The sequence below is a fragment of the Ursus americanus genome, chromosome 5, assembly GCF_024610735.1.
Source record: "Ursus americanus isolate L20-20 chromosome 5, mUrsAme1.1.p, whole genome shotgun sequence".
In the NCBI taxonomy this organism is placed as follows: Eukaryota; Metazoa; Chordata; class Mammalia; order Carnivora; family Ursidae; genus Ursus; species Ursus americanus.
Window position 1 is genome coordinate 37763199 of NC_142131.1, and position 21307 is coordinate 37784505.

Consider the following 21307-nt stretch of genomic DNA (forward strand, 5'->3'; position numbering starts at 1 on the left):
ACAAGTGGGAAGATTATGTGGCATGTTTTTAAAAAGCTAAGGATCCTATGCATACAATTCTCATTATTTAATCTGGTTTTGAGTCTCATGACAAATTACTTATAATAGGCTGTTTGCCTAAATTTAGTCCATTTCAGTTTATCACTTCCTAGGATGAGAAATGCTGCAAGAAAAATCAAAGGCAGAGTTTTAAAAAAGGACCTTTAATGAAAAATATAAAAACATAATATTGCATCCTTGAAACATGATTTGTATGTTCAGCAAGTCCTATGAACTTTCAAATGTAAAATAACCCTGTTTGATATATGTGTATTTTTATTTACACATACAATGAAACAAACCTTATTTTACTTGACAGTAATATTTATGATGCTGACATCCTCATAGGGCTTATCTGTTTTGGGATTGACTTTGACATTGGAGATCCTTTGTACAACTTCCATTCCTTTAGTCACTCGTCCAAACACTGTGTGCTTATTATCAAGCCAAGGCTGCATTGGAGGAGAAATGGAAAATCTCGGTAAACCCAGATTTCTTAAATCACACCCTCTGGGTGAACAAATTAAAGAGAATTTAAACTTATCCTTCATTTTTAAAATTTAATTAAAAAGATGTACAGTTAATTTCATTTAGCAGCTTTTAAGAGTGATTTCCATAATTATATGAAAAAATATAAAAACATGGTGTAACGTTTAAGTATATCTTTCAGACCGAAGGGAGCTGGAAGATGTTTGCTAAAGGTAAGTTTCTTTGCATGGCTTAATGAATTATGGCTAAGGCTCTAAAAGTTCTCTGCAGGAATCCTACCTGTGTAAGTCAGAGGCAGTTTGGAACTGTTTAAGCAGCATATGCTTTCATATTAGAGAGATGGGAGCTCAAATGCTGGCTCTGCTGTTTACTTGACCTCTGACAAGTTAATCATGTCTCACTGTTTATCTCCTCGTCTATTTTTTAAAACTGGGTACAGTGATACTAGAAGTATTATGAATATTACAGGAGACTTTGTGCCTGACAGTAATTATAAATATTGTTCCTTTATTGCATGGTGCTTAATTCCAAAAAATAGTGTGATAATTTGTATAATTTTGTGTAACTGCAAAGCAAGAGAGTTCAGTATTCTTATGCTGTATTTTATCAAAACTACGGTGCCATTGATTATGGGCTGCATTCTGATTTCAGAGATATAAAAAATATAGAATAAAGCTCTTAAAATTGAGAATTCATATACTCTAATTCCCTCCACTCTAAAGATAAGGAAATAGCCCTAGAAGTGAAATAATTTGTTTTCTGTTATACAACTAGTATTGGCAAAGTTGACTTAAACTAAAGTGTCCTGAGTTACAGAAGTATTGTTTTACAAAATAAAATCCAGTTTGTTAGGTAATTTTACATTTTCTCATTTAAATTGTTTTCAATCTTATATCCTGGAAGATATAAATAATGGTAGAGAATACTATAGCTCTCTTCCACTGAATTCATTCTTAGATCATAATCTGTGAATCTGTGGCTTATGGACAATGCTGTTCTACTTACCGTTGGTACTACTGTTATGAAAAACTGGGATCCATTAGTATTCGATCCAGCGTTGGCCATGCTGAGTGTATATGGTCTATCATGTCGTAATGTTGAATGAAATTCATCTTCAAATTCTCCTCCCCATATGCTTTCTCCTCCCATACCAGTTCCTGTTGGATCTCCTGTCTGAATCATGAAGCCCTTAACAGGAAGTACACAAAAAACGTATTACACTTGTCCTTTTCTATATGCATGCTTTGGAATCTTATGTTTGAGTGTTTTATATTCAGTAAAATCTTAACTTTTCTTAACTGTCACTCTATAAACTGATTTTATTAAAACCTCAGTAAGTTATACTTTAGAAGATGCATTTCCATTGCTTAAATACAGCCTTATTTCACTGACTGAAACAAAACTGCAAAGATCTCCTCATTTATAGACATGTACTGTCTTTCCCAATAATCTAATAATTAAAACCAATTAATAATGTAAGGAAGTTTTAGATCTGTATAGTGTGCTAGGTTTTATAGAATTGCCACACTTTTCTCTCTTCCCTTTCTGTAAATGCTCTGGATTGCCTGGTGAGTCATTTCACTAATGCTTTCAGAACCCCCAAAATCTGATTATCCCTCCTGTCATTTCTCCTGTCATTTCTGACCTGCCAGTTACCAAGAACTGTATTACTGCCCCATCTATCTTACGGAACACACTCAACAAAATTCTGGGCCAAATTCTTTCTGTTCTTCAGGTTTTAATGGTGGTTCTTAAAGATGAAGTGGAATCATGTCTTTTCTATTATTTAAAAGCTTATCTCCTAGATTATCTAGTTACCAGGTACAAGTAACCTTAGCTTTTGGTTTTATCTAAGCATGACCTTTTACTCAGTATCTGACCCTTGGCTTCAGCTGTGGACAAAATACTGATGCAGTGTTTCTAAAAAGGTACCAAGTTGCTATTTCTGCGCTTGATTCTAGATCTGATATTCATGACCATCTTTTTTTTTTTTTTTTTGGCTTCTATAGTCCATTTTTCCTATTCTTTTTTTTTTTTTTTTTTAAGATTTTATTTATTTGACATAGAGAAAGAGAGAAGCGCTCACAAGCAGGGGGAGTGGCAGGGAGAGGGAGAAGCAGATTTCCTAAGGAGCAGGGAGCCTGATGCAGGGCTTGATCACAGGACCCTGGGATCATGATCTGAGCCAAGAGCAGATGCTTAACCGACTGAGCCACCCTGGCCCCCTTTCCTATTCCTTTCTAATAAACTGATAATTGTGAGACAGGAAGATTCCTTAGGTTTAAACCTGTGGTTATGCAAAAACACACTATTTCTGAAATCATTTAAATTTTGTATCAACTTGGGGCGCCTGGGTGGCTCAGTCAGTTAAGCATCTGACTCCTGGTTTCAGCTCAGGTCATGATCTCAGGCTTGCGGGATCAAGCCCTGAGTCAGGCTCTGCACTCAGTGGGGAGTCTGCTTGAAGATTCTCTCCTTCTGCCCCTCACCCCTGCTCATGCTCTCTCTCTCTCAAATAAATATCTTTAAAAAATGTTTTTGTATAACTTACCTTAATTATACGGTGAAATGTATGTCCATTATAATAACCATTTCTGCTATGAACACAGAAGTTTTCCACGGTCTTAGGGCACCTAGTAAGACACATGTTAAAAATATGAAATCTATTCAGGGCATCGTTAGACAGTTTTCTTTGCAGTTGTGCTTAATGGTGTTTTCAGTATCTTCTGAAAATTTCAGGATACTTTTTTTTCATAACCTCTTCTAATCTCAGAATAAGCAAGAGTTGAAAGAGCATATAAGCCATAATAAATTAATATTGTTTAGTACATTATCTTTAGCTCATGACTACTTATATTTGAGTTTGACAGTATTTAAATTTCAAAGTCATTTAGCAGATTAAAAAATACAACTACAGTACCTTAAGATCCATATGTTCACTGAACTCGTGTAGTGGGTTCAGTTCCTGGGAAAGGTAATTTTCTTATAAAAACTATGTTACGGTACACTGACACAATTCCTAAACAAGGACTTACTCTCTGAAATGCTATCTCCCAAATCTAATCAACTTTAAATGACAATCGCACAAAGTATGAGGCTTTCAAAATAATGTTAACTAATATTGTGATGATTAATAAGGTACATTATCATGTAATAGCTCTTAGAGCTGGGAATGGAAGGAAGATACAAGAGAATACTGCACGAAGTACATCAGGGGACAGGCTTAATAGCTGCATGGGTTCTGAGCACCTAAAGTGAGATGGTCCAGGTATCTAGAGCTGCCTAGGTCTTTGTTCATTACCAAGTACATATAAAACATTCATATCCAAAATAAGTAAGTACTTTTAAGTAAAGGTGTTGTAAAAGGTGTCACATTTAGGATCAAGAATAGGCAGAAATTCTATTGTATTTGGCATTACATGTTCATCTTGCAAACTTTTAAACTGTCCAGAATACATTTCTGCTTTTTTTCAATTAAATGGCCTTATTTATTTATTTTTTTGGGGGGAACTTTTAAAACATACAGATAGCACTGGTACTAAAATAAGAGGTAGTGGATGTCTAGCAAATGTCAGGAGGAAAAAATTATCCTCTCCTTAAGGATCTGCTTTGAGAATAATGCCAGTTCTGACAACTGAGTCACAAAATCTAGTTGGGATGTATAGTTAATAGTAATATATTTGTATATCACTTATAGTTTACATTCAGCACTTTTGTAGCTGTATGTTTCATATTCATAATAATAAACCTGTGAAGTATGTGTATAAAACTTTCCCATTTTCTAGAGGAACAGTTACCAGAAAGCTAAAGGTAGATGCTCTGTCAAACACTCCAATTCCTTAAAATTTCTCCAGTTGAATTTTAAGTTGCACAGTTTCTTCAAATAAACACATTTACATTGGTGTTTAAGACAACAGAAATAGTACATACTCAACAGGAAAAAGTTTGATGTGAATGTCTCCCATACTTGTGTGGATAATGGCACTATCTGAAACTCGTTTAGGTCCTTCAGCTTGAGTGGCTGCCATGACTTCTTCTTTAGAAGGTTTCTCATTAAAAACATCTCTGTCAGAATCTGCACTTTTTGTATCTTCTGGCTCTCGTTTGGTAAACTCACAAGAAAATTAAGAGAGTGAAAGAATTAAATTTTCATCTCGTTTAAATTTATCAACAAGAAAATTTCATTTCTATTTATGGTATTTGAGAAAAAAAATTCACATCAGAATAAATCCTTATTTCAGGAATCACCTCTTATCACAGGATGTGTAATGCATTTAAATTATTTTTACACTTGTCTAATATGAAAATCCATTTAATGAAGACGTATGATTTCAAATGGGATTTAATTTCTTTTCGGGTACACATTTAACAAGATGCAGTTTTATTTGAGGTAGTGCTCTGCTTCTGCCAGCTAGTATGTCAAAACCTGTCACTTGTTGCTTACTTTTCACTATTTAGATTTCCTGGGTTTGAATTCCAGCTCTGCTACTTACTAGTTACATGATTTTGGGGAAGTAAATTCATTTCTTCCATTCATTCATAAATGGGGGTAATAATAGCTACCTCAAAGTGGTGCCTTCTGTGAAGATTAAATGAAGGGATATAAAATGCTTAGAGAACAGTGCCTAACATGTAGAAGGTACTATATACATATTAATAATTGTTATTACAAAAGCAGAACCTGGTGCTAGGTAGGCTGAGGATTCCAAGATGAATCAGTAATGCATCTTGACTTTCTTTTTTTATTGCCTGCAAAGCCCCATCTGTTCAATCTAAACGCTGAAGCTTGGGAGAAAGAATGCAATTTTGAGTGAAGTTGTAGAAATTTCAGGATACCTCAGGGTACTGGGAAAACTGAAAGAAACCTTTCAGTTGTTAAAACTTTGGAGTTCTCTAAGCCCCCCCCCCTTTTTTTTTTAATTTGACTTTCAGTAAGTAGAAAATTTTTCTCCCAAGAAAGCCCTACCTAATAATCAACTGAGTTCCAGGAAGTAAAGCCAGTGCCCCAGGCCCTGTCTTGCCTAATGTCATTCCTCATCTACTTGTATAAATCCCAAATAAACAACCAAGGTAGGATGTTGTTGTCTTATTATCTTACTCTCCAGTTTTCAAAGGAATGGCATGTCTGTTGTATAATTTATTTATATGAATTTTTAAATAGTTGTCTTGATTTAGCTCATGTATTAAACTACTAAGGTTAAAATTTTGTAAAGTTTTACTTTCATGATACAGGATTTGAAAAAAAGGATAAAAAATTTATACATATGTATACCATTTTACTTTTGCTTACAAATATGTATGTCTAATAAAAGATAATTTTATCAACATGTTAGCTGTATAAAGATGCACATAGATTGACTTTTTTCTTTTTCTTCAATGATTACAAGGAACATATATGATTTAATCAACATAAAAGTAAACTCTAGGGGAAGAAAAAGAAAAAGGTGTATTAACTATACATCCCAAAAGTAACTTGTTGAAGTTTTTGATACAATGAATGGAACATTAGTATATGTTTTGAGTATATACCAAGAATTCCCTATTAACATTAACTTTTACCTTCAAAACAGTTAAATTATAGGTAAAAACAAGAAAAATTCTTTTCCTTGAATATATATTAATTTTTTAGCAAAGACATTGACTGTTATAAATAAAATTTCCATCTTAAAAGAATGAACCCATTTTAGGTTAAAAGCTTGGTTGGGATAAGCTGCTATTTCCTACATTTATGAAATGCTGGTAACCTGAATAGCATCACACCTGCTTACAATGTATCAGATGAAAGAATGAGTATACCATAATGATCCAGGCACTTTACCAAATCTTGTGAATAGTGAAGAAAACATAATGTCCTGTATTTAAGAATTTTATATTGAGGAGATGACAGGGTCAGAGATTTAAAAAAAAAAAAAAAAAAAAAAGGAAATTATTCCAAAAACTGTGACACTGCACAAGCAGGCATACCAAATCAGACTTGATGTCAAGAGAAGGCTTCCAAACTGAGACCTAGTAAAAGTAGGGACTGGGGACAGGTGTGTGACTGGCAGAAGGAATAGCCTGTGCAAACACCCTGAGGTAAACAAGGACACTCAATTATTGCAAATGGGATCAAGTTCAGTAGTCCGTATAGCAAATGAACTAAAAATGAAGAAAGATAGGTAGAAGAGCCACCTAATAGATAGTTGAGGCATTAAAAGATTTTAGGGAGAAAAATAGCCAAATTCGGGACTTAGAAAGTCTCTGAATGCAGTGTGGAGAATAGATGGTAGGGCAGAGATCTCTATATTTTAGATTTTTTCTGCTTGGCTTAACAGTTAGGACACTGCTATTCTTAGATAGCTTAGTAGTTTGATTGTGAGCCCAATGTTAGTTAACATGCAAAGTACTTACAGTACTGTAGAAAAAAATAACTCCTCAGGAATATACATACACTTTTGAGGTAGCACCATTACAAGGTAGTTAAAAGGTAATAAAAAGAAATGTGGTTAGAGAAGGAAGTGTGCAAGTTCAGGGGAGATAAATTATGTTTCAGAATAAAAGATGAAAAATAATCTTTTGCAGGAGAATTTCAAAACCCCACAGCAAAGCTATTTTGGATGCAATTATTACCATAACCACGTACTTCCTAACATCTTTGACAACACAAATAGTTGTAGAAGCCAGGCTGAAAAATTTTCAAAACAGGAGGGAAAACAGTACAAAATCAAGTCCTAGTTAAAAATTCTACAATATTAATGTTTTAAGATAGTATTTGGGTTGTTTAGAAAGTCTGCTATTATTGCCAACATTCTCTTCAGTTGAAAGCACAAGCTAAGAAAATAAAACTCCAAACAAATTGGAAGAATTAAGGACTATTTCCTAGTACTTCCTCATACCATATAAAATCTGTTCTTTTTGAAAGATGTACAAACTATTGTTGGGTCAGCTTGAATATTCTGAAGAACAGGGTTTTCAGAAGCTTTCATTTCTATAGTAGTTGCAGCACGATGTTTTTTGGCTATTCCCTGGAACAAAGCCAACTGCATCACTCTAATATTTTCTTGCTTGCCTAAGATGCGCACACACCTAGAAAATACAACATTTTATACAATAAAATTACCAGAATGAACTCCAATTATAAAAACTTTATAGTTAAAAGGTAGGAATCAACTATCCTTTATCCTTTACCTTTGCATAAAATATCTAGTGAAAGTTTTTTAAAAAGTGTTTCTCTATCCCCCTCCCTCAAAAAGAGTGATTTTAAATTGGTAGGTGACTGGAATTTTCAGGGTAAAAAAAATACAATCAGTCATATAGTTTTAACCTATCCCTATCGCTATCATTTTAATTGTTTTTGAAGCCTTCAAAGTTTCTATAGTGCCAAGAACTACAATATAAATTTGTTTACATGTGAGAATGTACAGCACTAGATTTTTTTCTCTTTAAAATATACTTTAAGTTCTTTTCATTTACATTCAGTGATCGTATCTGATTGTAGCTATTTTGTACTAAAACCAATGGACTGTTTGCACAAAAGGCTTATTGTGGTTTCATGCATTTTAACTTCTGATTTTATGTCTAGCAGGATGTAATGCTGAATTCTGTGGTTAAAATATTTGGCAACATTTAACATGAACCAGGCTAATTTAAATCAATAAGCAAAAGAGAGACTGAAACTTGTTAAAAAAAAAACAAAACAACTTGAAACTATGCATATCTTTTTTCCATTTCTTTTATAAACATGAGTGGAAACTTTTTACATAAGATTATAAACAACCAAAAGACCACAGCAAAATCCAGTCAAAACATTTGGTTAAGTTTAGACATTTGGGACCATTCCACTTGTCCTGGAACAAACAAAACTCCCATTGTTTCCCTAAAGGAGGAAATGGTCCCCCATAAATGAATGCACTTTAAAAAAACATGTTAAAGCTTACCGGTTTGTTTCTACATTTATAACTTTAATGCCTAGCATTGTTCCATACAGCACGAAGTGTCCAGTTTCATCAAAAACTATGTTAATTAATCTTACTGCATCCACCTTCTCCAATTCACGTTCTACAGCCATTCGTCGGCCAAATTCCATGTCGGGTAGCTGTTGCCTCATCTGCTGCAGTTCAGTAAACATCTAAAAAGCAAACCATTTATTAACAAAAAAGCTACATGATAAAGGGACTTAGAATTTAAATAGAAGCACAGAACACATTAAGAACCACTGAAAGTTTGTGTACTTATGTTATCTTGAGGATTCTAAATACTATAAGCAGGAAATAAAAAGACATTAGTAAGTTCAATCATAAAAAATAGTATTTATGTGAACTGGTTCTTCTAATAAAAAAAAGTTAATATAACTACTGTTTTCTCTATTGAAACTCTATCTGCTGCCTTTTATAAGCCACAGACTAGTACCTTCCAACAGAAATATAATGGAAACTACATATATAATTTTGAATTTTCTAGTAGCTACTTAAAGTAAAAAGACACAGGTAAAATTAGTCTTAATAATGTTGTATTCAACCCAATATTAAAAAATTGAGATGGGGCACCTGGCTGGCTCAGGTGGTAGAGGATGCGACTCTTGATCTCAGGGTTGTAAGTTCGAGCCCAATGATGGGTATAGAAATTACTTAAAGTGTTAAAAAAAGATTGAGATCTATTACGTTCTATATTTCTTATATTAGGTCTTTGAAATCCTGTATGTATTTTATACTTTCAGCCCGTCTAAATTTGAACTAGCTTCATATCAAGTGCTCAATAGCCACATGTGGCTACTGACCACTATAATGGACAATGCAACTAGACTGTAGGGTCCCTGTACAGGGATCATGGGCCTGACATGATATAACAAGCACTTAATTTTTGTTGAGTGATTGAACTCTGATTATCTCACTTATAACGATTTCATGATATTTTAGAAAATGTTTTATTTTTACAGAAAGCATAACACAGATTATCATTAGGTAAACGTGACTTAGTGTAGATGAATATTTTTATGAGTGCTTTGTAGTTTTGATATTTGGTTTTCTTTTCTTTAGATATTTAAAACAATTTTCAGATAGGGTTACATCACAATTACTCTGTATTATCATACTATAAGCTTCCCCCAAAATATGATCTTTCATTCAGTTTTCCAGATATTTAGGGCATCAAGCAGTAAAATTCAAAAGTAGGTTTCCACTGGAGATGAAAAGAAGCCAGGCTTATGTTCAATCTATTTTTTTTTCATGCTTGCATTAGCTGGAAATCCTGTTTTTCTAGATATGGGAAGAACAACAATGTAAACAACTCCAAAAAAACAAAAGGAGGTATGTGTATTAGGGAACAACAAGAAGCAAAGGTCTTTTTATCTAAAAGCCTCATCATTAGCATTTCTTGTCTCCAGTCTCTGAGACTGATAATTGCTTATTCGTATGCTAGAAATAACCTAGATGCTGGACTACATTTTTGTAATGTGGGACCCTTAATTATTTTGTTACAGAGAAGATTCATTTTCTTTTTTTTGAAAAGATCTTATTTATTTATTTGAGAGAGAATGAGAGCAAGAGAGATCACAGAGGGAGAGCAAGAGGGAGAAGCAAACTCGCCGTTGAGCAGGGAGCCTGATGTGGGGCTCGATCCCAGGACCCTGAGATCATGACCTGAGCCGAAGGCAGATGCTTAACTGACTGAGCCCCCAGGCCCCGGAGAAGATTCATTTTCAACACTTAAGATTTGTAGATGGCCCTCTGCTCACGTATAAGTATAAATGTTAATCCAACTTGGTAAGTATATTGGTATCTTTTTACGTATTCTAGCCTTAATACCAGGGCCTCTGTGATACAGAACTGTGTAGCCATGCGCAGTGTATGCATATCTCATTAACTGTGAGATTCCATACATTTACTACTCACTAGCATTCTAACTAATTTACTTGGCATTTGTTTTTGTTTTGTTTTGTTTTGGTAACCTCTCTCATTCTGAATTTCAACTTCTGTCATAAGCTTTACTACTGACTTCCTCTTATCTCAGCCCTTTGACTTCAACAAATGTTGAAGACAATGATGAAGAAATACTGAATAGCTCAGAGTATTCGTGTTAAGAGATTTATATCCAGAGACTGTTTTTTAAATGTTTCTTTTCCTAAGGAATTTTCGAGGAGCTGCAAGCTGGTAGAGTCTTTAAGTTATATTTAATATTTAGTTACCATCTACCATTAAAGAAGAAAACATTACAAAGGAAGTTTTCTCTTTTTCTTAAAAGTATAGTGGAAAGCTATTTTCTTCCACCAAGAAAATGAGTCATGAGGACGATTTGACTAGCAAACAGATCTTCACATTTGTGTGGATTCATACTACTTCAGGCAGATAATCCACCCAACTTATTGCTACTTGCCACCAAACGAGAGCGTCACTAATAAGAATAATAGAATTTGAGACCTTAATGCAGGGAATCTAATATAAATTGGTCACTACCAAGACTGTAGAATTGACATTGTCATACAATAAACATTACTGCTACAAAGGTTCAACCCACAAACTCTTACAGGATTCAATACCATTAGCAGTTAGAGAACACTTCAGGGAACAGGTGATGAGACCCAAATTTCCACACACACACACACAAAAAGTTAACTTTGTATGGATAGAAACTCATTCTACAACTACATCCTTTAACAAATTCTTGTTAGCACTTATGTGTCAGGTATTGTACTTAGTGCTGGAGATACAAACATGAACCAAAACAGATAAGGGACCATAGATCACATAGAGTTTAATCTATGAGGGGTTGATATGTATTAATTAAAAATAAGACCATGCCAAATGCTCTAAGAGAAAATAAACAGAGTGATATTAAGTCACATAAAAAAAAAAAAAAGTTGTCCTAGGGGCTCCTGGGTGGCTCAGTTGGTTAAGCAACCAACTCTTGGTATTTGCTCAGGTGGTAAACTCATGGGTGTTGAGATCAAGCCCCACATCAGGCTCCATGCTGAGCAGGGGCAGAGTCTGCTTGAAGATTCTCTCCCTCTGACCCCCCACTCTGGCTCACAGGTGTGCTTACTCTCTCGTGCTCTCTCTAAAATAAATAAATATTTTTTAAAAAGTTGTCCTATATTAGATGAGCAGTGAATTCCTACAGGAAGTGACCCTTTAAGATTTGAAGGATAAGTTCAACAGGTGATGGAAAGAATGGGGGAGGGGTGACTCTAGGCAGCAGGAACAGCACATGCAAAGGCCCTGTGGTGGGGGACATGTTCAAGAAACTGAAAGAAGGCCTAAATGGCGGTAAGAGGCAGGGAGAAAGGTGATTTATAGTAGCGTAGAATGGTAGGCAAAGGCCACAACAAGGCAGGCCATGAATGTGGTCTTGATCCTAAGAACAGGAAGTCACTAAAAGGTTCAAAGAATGACATGATCATATATGCGGTTTAAAAAAATTCCTCTGGGTGCAGCATGGATAACAGATTAGGAGGAAGCCAGGACATAGGCAGTAGGCCATGGGATAGTCTAGGCAAAAGATCATGAACTACGGTACTTACAGCTGTGCTGAAAGGAAATTGATAAATTTAAAGCATATTTAGAAAGTAAAATTGACAGGATTCATGATGATTCAGGTTTCTTTGGTTTGTGCAAGCAAATGGATATTGGTGCCATTCATGAAGACAGCAAAACAAAACAAAAAAATCCCCCCAAAACAGAAACAAAACAAAGGATAGCACCAGCTCCGTTTACAATAGAAAGCTGGAAAAATCAAATTGGGAGTAGTCATATGAACAGGCAGGAGTGAAATGAGTTAAGAAAAGGATAAGAAAAGTCTAGAATGAGTTTTGAGGAGCTTAAGAGGATGAACTTACAAACAAAACTAAACTAAAAACATAGCCACATAAATATAAGAATAACTGGATACCACATCATAAACCTAGGGAAGAGAGTTTTGAAGAACAGTGAAAGACAGCAGAGAGTTGAATAATATCTTCAATGTCCTACGAGAAAATAACCATCCATGTAAATATCTACATCCAGAAAAAACATCTTTTAAGAAATAGCACAAAATAGACATTCAGAAAAGGCAATAGTCATTAAATTTATATTGCACTTACACTTAGTGATTCATCAAAGACTCTCATGAGTTTTCCAGTTAAAAATCTGAAAATTCTAACTTTTCTATCAGAACCAATAGTAGCTATTTTCTTCCCATCAGGTGAAAAACATATGCTGGTTGGATAAGCCTTGCATTTGGCAAATTCATATAAATCTGTGTCAGTTTTATATTCCCAGTTCACATTTTTGGGGAACTTATATTCATGAGGAGGCCCAGTCCAGTATTCAATCATTCCAGATTTATCAGAAGACACTACTGCTTTGTAAACTGCATTCAGCCGTATCTGAGTAAGAGGTGACGTATGGAGTTTGTCAAAAATATGAAGTGGCTGGTTATCTCCTCGACCATCATAAATGAAAATTTTTCCTGTGCTCTTCTCAGAAGCAGCAACTGAAGATATGGCATCCCCTGGGCAATAGATCCACTCACACTGTCCAGGAAAATAGCTAAAATATTTAAGAATTGAGAGGGAAAAAAAAGAGATCAATACAAATAAGCATCCTTATTCACTCTAACCACCAAAAAAATGTCCTGGCCAATGATTTAGTTAGTTTTGGATTCCTTGCTCAAAGTAGCAGAGAGATAGAAAATGGAAAAGAACAACTAAGAAAAATTACTAATTTTTCTCTTTCTGACCTCACTTATGTAATGTTAATAACTTCTGAGGATTTATCAGACCACAAAGAGAATTGCATATAGCAGATCATTTACTTCTCTTGGGTAGATAAGAAAACCTAATCAGACCCGAACCTTAAAATATACCAAAGCATTGCTTTTTTGGATTTCTGTCTATGCCTCATTCTATGTATAACTTACTTTTAAAAAGGTTAGCATGTAACAGTGTACTTGATAAATCCATCCTTGAAATATTTAAAATCAGAATATTTTAGTTATGACTGTGATCAAAAGAAAAACATTTTGATATCACATTCTCATTATGAGTAACTTGATCTTAAAACTATAAAGTTTGAGGGGCGCCTGGGTGGCTCAGTCGTTAAGTGTCTGCCTTCAGCTCGGGGCGTGATCCTGGCGTTATGGGATCGAGCCCCACATCAGGCTCCTCCGCTATAAGCCTGCTTCTTCCTCTCCCACTCCCTCTGCTTGTGTTCCCTCTCTTGATGGCTGTCTCTCTCTCTGTCAAATAAATAAATAAAATCTTCAAAAAAAAAAAAAAAGAAAAGAAAACTATAAAGTTTGAACATGCTACCTGAAGAACAAAGTGTAAAAGAACTGGGACAAATTTAATTAATACACCAAACTTACACACTCAAATGAGTGTTGTCTCCTATGCAGTCAGTTTGAGAAGTTACAGTTATTCCAGTGTTGTTGCTGATGCTCAAAACTTTTTTGGAACTTCTCAAAAACTTTAGAACTTCTATCAAAACTTAAAAAAAATACTCTTTCAATATCCTCAAAGGTGGCAAAGGTTCAAAATTGATCAAAAGATTTAATTTTTAAAAACAGCTAGTGTGGGTAAACAAAGAAGGGGAATAGGACAAATAACCAAAAGATATTTCTATTTCTAGTCAAAAATAAGTTCTGACCATAAGTAATGTGACTGATTTCCTTTAGTGGCTCATAAACTGGTTTTGAAGGAAATTCCAAAAGAAATCCTGTTATGGGGGCGGCTGGGTGGCTCAGTTGGTTAAGCGACTGCCTTAGGCTCAGGTCATGATCCCAGGGTCCTGGGATCGAGCCCCACATCGAGCCCCGCATTGAGCACTCTGCTCAGCAGGAAGCCTGCTTCTTCTTCTCCCTTAGCCCCTCCTCCAGCTTGTGCTCAATCTTTCACTCACTCTCTGTCTCTCAAATAAATAAATAAATAAATAAATCTTAAAAAAAAAACACAAAACCCTGTTATGTAATGAACTGTTGTTCCCCTCCCCCCATTCATATGTTGCAATTACCCAAGGTGACCATATCTGGAGATAATTAGGAGGTAATTAAGGTTGAATGAGGTCATAAATTTGGGGCTCTAATCCCATAGGCCTGTGGCCTAAGATGGGAAAGAGCAAGATACCATTCCTCCCTTACATCCTGTCCCCAAAGAGAGTCCTCACCACAAATTAAACCCTGCTGGAACCTTGATCTTGCACTTTTCAGCCCCCAGAACTCGAGAAAATAAAATTCTACTGTTTAAGCCGTCTAGCCTATGGTCTTTTGTAATGGCAGTCTGAGCTAAGACAAGTCCCAAAACTTTTTGACAACGCTATGACTTTCAAGTTGACATTCATTTAGGTGTATATAAATTCAGTATGGTATCTGAAAAAAGACATGCTTAAAACAAAGTATTCATCTCATTCCTCTACAGTCTAACCACATAGTTTGGGTATCAATATACTTCGAAGTTTAAAATCACCAACAAATCACCTCAATTCCAAAATGTACATAAGCCTTATAAGATACAATACATATGACTGAAATAAACACAGCAAGGAAGTTAATTCTCAACACCAGTGTTTTAGACATGATGGATCCTTGTTAATTCTTTAAGTAATGTTAAATGGATATAATGAATCCTTGTTATGATGCTGTTTAAAAACTTCTGCTGTGATTAATGACAAAACCACAGCAGAAGCCTCCAAAGAGATCATAACAAGGATTCGTATCTAATTTTCCCAAGCAAAATCCAAAGGCACATTTTTTAATGGAATGGCAATATATTCTCTTTAGAAATATCTACAAAATGGCGAAGTTTAGTTTAAAAATTATTTCACTAAGTTGAAAAAAACATGTACTTTAAAAAAGACTCACCCAAGCTTCAGCATATTGATCATGTCAAAGTTCACTACATCAAACACCTTCATTGCTTTATCATCACCCACAGAACAGAACAATGCTCCCTCGGAGCTAACTGCAATACTCTCAATAACTCCTATTTAAATAAATCAAATTAAAACACTCTAGTAAATACCAATGAAACAAATACACATGAGTCAAAGAAAAAAAAACATTTTAAAAGAAACTTTAACCAATACAATTTAAGAGAGCTATACAAACACATAAGAACACATACAAAGTGAAATTCTTACCCAGATGACTACGAAAATGTTTAACAAATTCAATTCCCTCTTCTATTTTTTTCCAGAATTTAACATGTCCATCATGACTGGCAGTAATAATAAAGTCTGTCCTGCATATATAAAATTGCAAAAGTTAATTTGTAAAACAGATCTATGAATTACTAGTACCCCTAAAGCAATCATTCATGAGACTTTCTGACTTTTGAAGTAGGTTTTCAAAAAAATATCTTCCTTTATGAAGACTACTATATGACATATAAAAAAAATATCTTCCTTTATGAAGACCAGTATTGCATATTTTGTAGTTCTTTTCTGGATATCATAATAGTTGCTGTGATACTAATTTTAATCCCAAAGACTAGGATCAGAATTGAGCTAGCACTTGACATAAAAAAGAAAAGAAATTTCACCAGGAATCGCTAGACCTGAAGGCCCATTAATGCTAAGATCACCCTACAGGCAGTGTTTTCACAAGGAAAATTATACTAGTTTTCAGAAGGTGATAAATCATTAAATCTCAATATATACCTTCTCTATATAGCAAAGTTCAACATAGATTTGTTTTGTATCCTATCCAAGGTGTTTAAGTATCAAAAAGATTTTATACAGATAGTCTCCCTTGTAAGGTAATATAAAAATAGAAACCATTTATTGAAACCTAGAATACACCAGGTACTTTACACATCTTACCTTGAATGCATTTCTTTTTTTTTTTTTTTTTTTTAAAGATTTTATTTATTTATGTGACAGAGAGACAGCCAGCGAGACAGGGGACACAGCCGGGGGAGTGGGAGAGGAAGAGGAAGAAGCAGGCTCACAGCGGAGGAGCCCGATGTGGGACTCGATCCCAGCACGCGGGGATCACGCCCTGAGCCGAAGGCAGATGCTTTAATGACTGCGCTACCCAGGCGCCCCTCTTTTTTTTTTTTTTTTTAGTGTTTTTTTTTTATTATATTATGTTAGTCACCATACAGTACATCCCTGGTTTCTGATGTAAAGTTCGATGATTCATTAGTTGCGTATAACACCCAGTGCACCATGCAATACGTGCCCTCCTTACTACCCATCACCAGTCTATCCCATTCCCCCACCCACCTCCCGTCTGAAGCCCTCAGTTTGTTTCTCAGAGTCCATAGTCTCTCATGAATGCATTTCTTATATGATATAGGAAAGAGTATGTAGGCCTTTATTTAATTCAAACTATTACAGAAACTGTGACATTAAACAGAAATCCAGAGTATCCTAAAGTTACTTCTACAAATACTCCTCAAAACTGAAGCATTTTTGCAAAACACATTTTTCAGAAAGAAATTAAAAAGATGTGATAGACTTACTTGGTGCATACCACATGGGTGATAACATCTCTATGCATGTAACTGCGTTCATACATAGAAGCACTGGGGAGATTTTCAAGATAGACTCTTTCAAACTCTAGAACTGGGGGGAAAAATAAAGAAAAACATTTTTAACTGGAACTATATACTATTTTGTATTTTCTTTAAGATTTTCTAAATTCCATTTTGCATTTTTTTCTAGATTTTCTTAAATTTCTCTCAATTCACATGTAATGAAAAAAAAGCAGTGACTGTTACATCACTTGTAACTTCTATTATTTCATAGTAGTGAATGGCACCATTATTTAGTTAGTCATGACAGGTTCTCAGGTATTATATAGAGGCTTAACGGTCCCCAGAACTTAAGAACTAAGTGATTCTGGCTTAATATGAAGGTTCCATTAAGAAAGAAAAACCTTAAAAACTTTTATGAAATTATCACTACCATCTTTCTAACCATGTAGAGTAAGTTATTGGTTCTAATTTAAATAAGTAACAAGAGGACTTATCTTTAAGGCACTAATCCTCTTTGAAGTCACTGATAACTGGGATTAGAGCAGGTAAACATGATAAAATACTAAATAGATTTTTAGGGCTGAAAAAATCCCGGAGTTCTCAACTTTTTCTAGGGACAAAATATTTGTAAGAGTGTTAATCTGAGGAAATACTGATTTCATTATAAGAGCCATGAACAATTTTACTAGAAAAAGTTGACATATACAAATCTAGTAAAATAATCCAAAGACAGCCAAACAGGACTATAAAAAGTTGCTACATTAAATATGAGATATTTTGTAGTTTTTCACAACTAATGTATAGCAGACTCCAACTTGTGCCCAATGAACTCCTTTTTCCTTCATTTTTAGTAACAGAACATCATTTTTATATGGGCATATTGACACCCAGCTATCATTAAGAGGACCTTTCTCACCTTCTTCAGAGTTAGGTTTGACCATGTGTCAATGAGAAGTGTTGTGTGACAGTGAAGAAGTCTCCTTCCAAAAGTGTTCCCTTCTTCCCTTCCTCAGTCCTACAACTTGGAACTGGGATAACAGCACTATTATTCTAATAACCATTCAGGACAAAGATGAGGGCCATATTCTAGTGATGTTAGGGCAGAAAGCTGGAAAGAGCGTAGGTCCCTTTGGAGCCTCTATATCAATCCTAGACTGTTTACTTTGGGACTCCTTTTACACACGAAAGAAGCATACTTCTGTCTTTTTTAATGTTATTGACTTTTTGGGTCTTTACGTAATAGGCAGCTAATATAATCCTATCTGATACAAATTCTTTTTGCTGTTTGTTAGTTTACTTGTTGAGCAGATATTTACTGAAAACAAAATAGGTTACGAGGCTCATAGACATGAAGAAGAACACCTAACTCCTGTCTTTGAGAAACCATCAATTTAATTAAACGTAGTATCATATAATAATTTATAATGTCTTTCTGAAAATGAATACAAAATCCAGTGTCCAAAGAACATGTTCTATTTCTAGAAATATATTATCGAACTCCTGTCTTTTTATTTTTTTTAAAGTTTTTATGTTTAAGTAATCTCTACACCCAGTGTGGGGCTTGAATTTATAATCCTGAGATCAAGAGTTGCATGTTCTACCAATTGAGCCAGCCAGGTGCCCCAAACTCCCCTCTTTTTAGATACAATCTTCAGTGATATTTTTCTAATATTCCATACATGTTTTTAAATTACAATTTTTTCTTCAAACTGAATACTACTGATTGGCTTAAATACAATGAGCATGTACTTAAGGGCAAACTTTTTTTTTTTTTTTTTAGGTTTTTAAAAAGATTTTATTTATTTATTTGACAGAGAGAGAGTACAAGCAGAGGGAGCAGCAGGGAAAGGGAGAAGCAGGCTCCCACTGAGCAGAGAGCCCGATGTGGGGCTCCATCCCAGGACCCTGGGGATCATGACCTGAGCCGAAGGCAGACACTTAACTGACTGAGCCACCCAGAGGCCCATAGGGCAAACATTTTCACATCTAATTATTTCTGTCTGTCTCAAATGACTTAAGTTTTATAAGATCTTTCTCTTAACATTAATATCAGCACTTTGATATTTTTTTTATTTTTCCATTAGAAAAGACATACAAAAATATTCTAATGCAACTATAAGAGCATTAACTTTGACATATTCATTCATTCAATAAATACTAAGTGAACATTTGACTATGTGCAAAGCACTGTAGCAAGCACTGAAGCAAAGTAGGAATGGACTTTGCTTTTATAAGTTTATGGTCTTAGCAGTGGAAAGGAACATTAATCAATCACACGAATAAATATACAATTGTAAAATGCAGCAAGTGCAATGAGGAAGAAATTGCTATGGAAACATTTAACAGAAAGACCAAACAGTAAAAAAGATAACGTACTTTAAAGGTGTCAACGTACAGTGTTCAAAAAAGTGGCTTCTTCGAATTTGGATACATAAAATTTGAAGGCTACCTGTAAATTCTGCTAAATATTACCTCAGAGTTATGATCAACGTTCTTTAGAAACCCATCGCAAACTGGAGAAGTCACAGGCTTTACAGAGGAGGTGATGGTTGAAGGTGAATGCTAAAGTTGAGCAAGTTAGCCAGATGGAAAAGGGTGAGGGAAATTATTTCAGGTATACACCATAACATCCTGGTAAGCACTCAAACAAACAAAAACCATGCCCCACTCTCAAGTGTCTTAATATGGGGGGAGTACAGAGTAAGGAAGACAGACAAAGTTAGGATAGAGAACCAGTGGAAATGTTTTGGTGAGGCAAGGAGAGATCATGTCATTTAGAGCCCTGTAGGCCATTTGGGGAGTTTGGACTTCGTTTAAATAATGAGAAATCACTGAAGAATGTGAAGCAGAGAGAAAGTAAGATTTAAACTTTCAGAAAAATCGTATTTTAATGGTCTTACACGTTTAAGAAAGACATTTTCTAGAACAACTTTTAAAATAAGAAAACCTCTTTCTCCACCCTTTTTATTTGATAAAACCTGGTCACTATCCACAGAAGTAGGGAAATACTTCAGGCCTTGATATCTCCTGTGTGTGGTTTAAAAACCACAGACCGCTGGTTTTAGATGAAAAATTTGTGATGCAGGAAACTCATGTAACTTTCCTAGGTCAAAAAAGTCATTACTGGAAGAGTCAGGATTATAATCCTCTATACCCACTCTTTACGATTCTAAATAGGCACCGCCCGCCCCGCCCCCTCCCCGCCCCCTCCCCGCGCGCCCCAACAAACTAACAGCATTCTTGAACTAAAAGCCTTCAAGAAAACCGGACTCTGTTTCACATCTGCTAAACGGAGATAGAAATTCCAACCTCATATGCCTGCTGTAGGGATTGAGAGCCGCCTAGCACATAGCAAGTAGTGGCATAAATTGGCTTTAGCATTTAGAACACATAACTACAACACATCCGTGATTAACATTGTTAGATATTATCAAAAAGACGCTGTACTCAGCCCAAGTCACTATTTCGGAGAGAACTTGCAAGTATAGAATGACCAGCAATCATAAGATCCTCTGTTCTGAGGGCACAAAACCCCGCAATCACACACCATCGGTTTTGGGGTATGGTTTGAAATCTCCCAGTCGGGGGACGCAGATTTCAACTCGCCCTGCGACTATCTTTGTAGCTACCTTTCCTCTTCTTGGCCAATGTTGCCTCTACAGGTAAAGGCCCAACCCAGCGTTCTTCATTTTCCTCTTCGTTCTCTTGGGCCACCGCCACTACCACTGTTAGCTCTCTTTCGCTGAGTTCTGTTTTTTCCGGTTCCTCCGGGTCCCGGCGCCTTCTCCTTCTCAGCTGTGAATCGCTACCACCTTCCGACGCCATATTGCCCGAATTGTCACAAAAGGCGCGACACACACAGCTCTGCTACCAATCTTAAAAGCGGCGCAGCTTGCCCGTCAGCGGCCAAGCGAGTTTCGGGATTGGCTGGAGTGGGGGAGGAGCAGATCCAATCAGCAAGCAGCGCGCGCAAACGTCCTAGGCCAGGAAGCCTTGAATACGCCAGGCTGAGGTGACCTGAAATCCGTGGCTCTGTGGTGGTAAGACATAGGCAAGGGAGAGCGCCTTAATGGTTGAAAATCGGCCGCTGGACCTGGCAGGTCCCGGGATGTGGAACTGCAGTCCCGATGGTGGGACCTTTACCTCATGGGAATTGTTTACCAGACGTCCAGCCAGTCTTTGCGACCGGCTCTTCTCCTCTCTAGAAACGCCCCGTGTTAAGAGAGAATGCCCGAGGGGCAGGGAATGGAGGGAACTGGTTAACTTGCGGGGCTCCCTTCAAGCTCTCCAAACGGACTTCTTGCCTGAGGGGAGGCGGCGGCGGGGGCGGAGAGAATTATATACTGTATT

At 35.9% G+C, this 21307-nt stretch overlaps 2 protein-coding genes across 3 annotated transcripts in view; one reads left to right on the forward strand and one right to left on the reverse strand.

Moving 5' to 3' along the window:
* The window catches only part of PPWD1 (peptidylprolyl isomerase domain and WD repeat containing 1), a 29961-nt gene extending 9161 nt beyond the window's left edge, over positions 1–20800 (reverse strand). The window contains exons 1-11 of one of the 2 annotated variants that reach the window (XM_087862125.1): positions 20587–20800; positions 16943–17045; positions 15618–15718; positions 15340–15460; positions 12584–13031; positions 8445–8635; positions 7404–7593; positions 4459–4640; positions 3080–3161; positions 1534–1716; positions 342–491 (exon numbers count right to left, since the gene is read on the reverse strand). In XM_087862125.1, coding sequence (XP_087718251.1) covers positions 348–491; positions 1534–1716; positions 3080–3161; positions 4459–4640; positions 7404–7593; positions 8445–8635; positions 12584–13031; positions 15340–15460; positions 15618–15718; positions 16943–17045; positions 20587–20782 — 1941 coding nt within the window. In that variant the 5' untranslated portion in view covers positions 20783–20800 and the 3' untranslated portion in view covers positions 342–347. Of the gene's footprint in view, positions 1–184; positions 492–1533; positions 1717–3079; positions 3162–4458; positions 4641–7403; positions 7594–8444; positions 8636–12583; positions 13032–15339; positions 15461–15617; positions 15719–16942; positions 17046–20586 lie in introns of those variants that run through there. The other variant, XM_045794259.2, reaches the window with a different exon arrangement.
* Positions 20801–20861: 61 nt separating this feature from the next.
* CENPK (centromere protein K) overlaps positions 20862–21307 on the forward strand; it is a 36452-nt gene continuing 36006 nt past the window's right edge. Inside the window, exon 1 of the mRNA XM_045794263.2 lies at positions 20862–20997. The gene's annotated coding sequence lies outside the window, so the exon portion shown is untranslated. The remainder of the gene's footprint in view (positions 20998–21307) is intronic.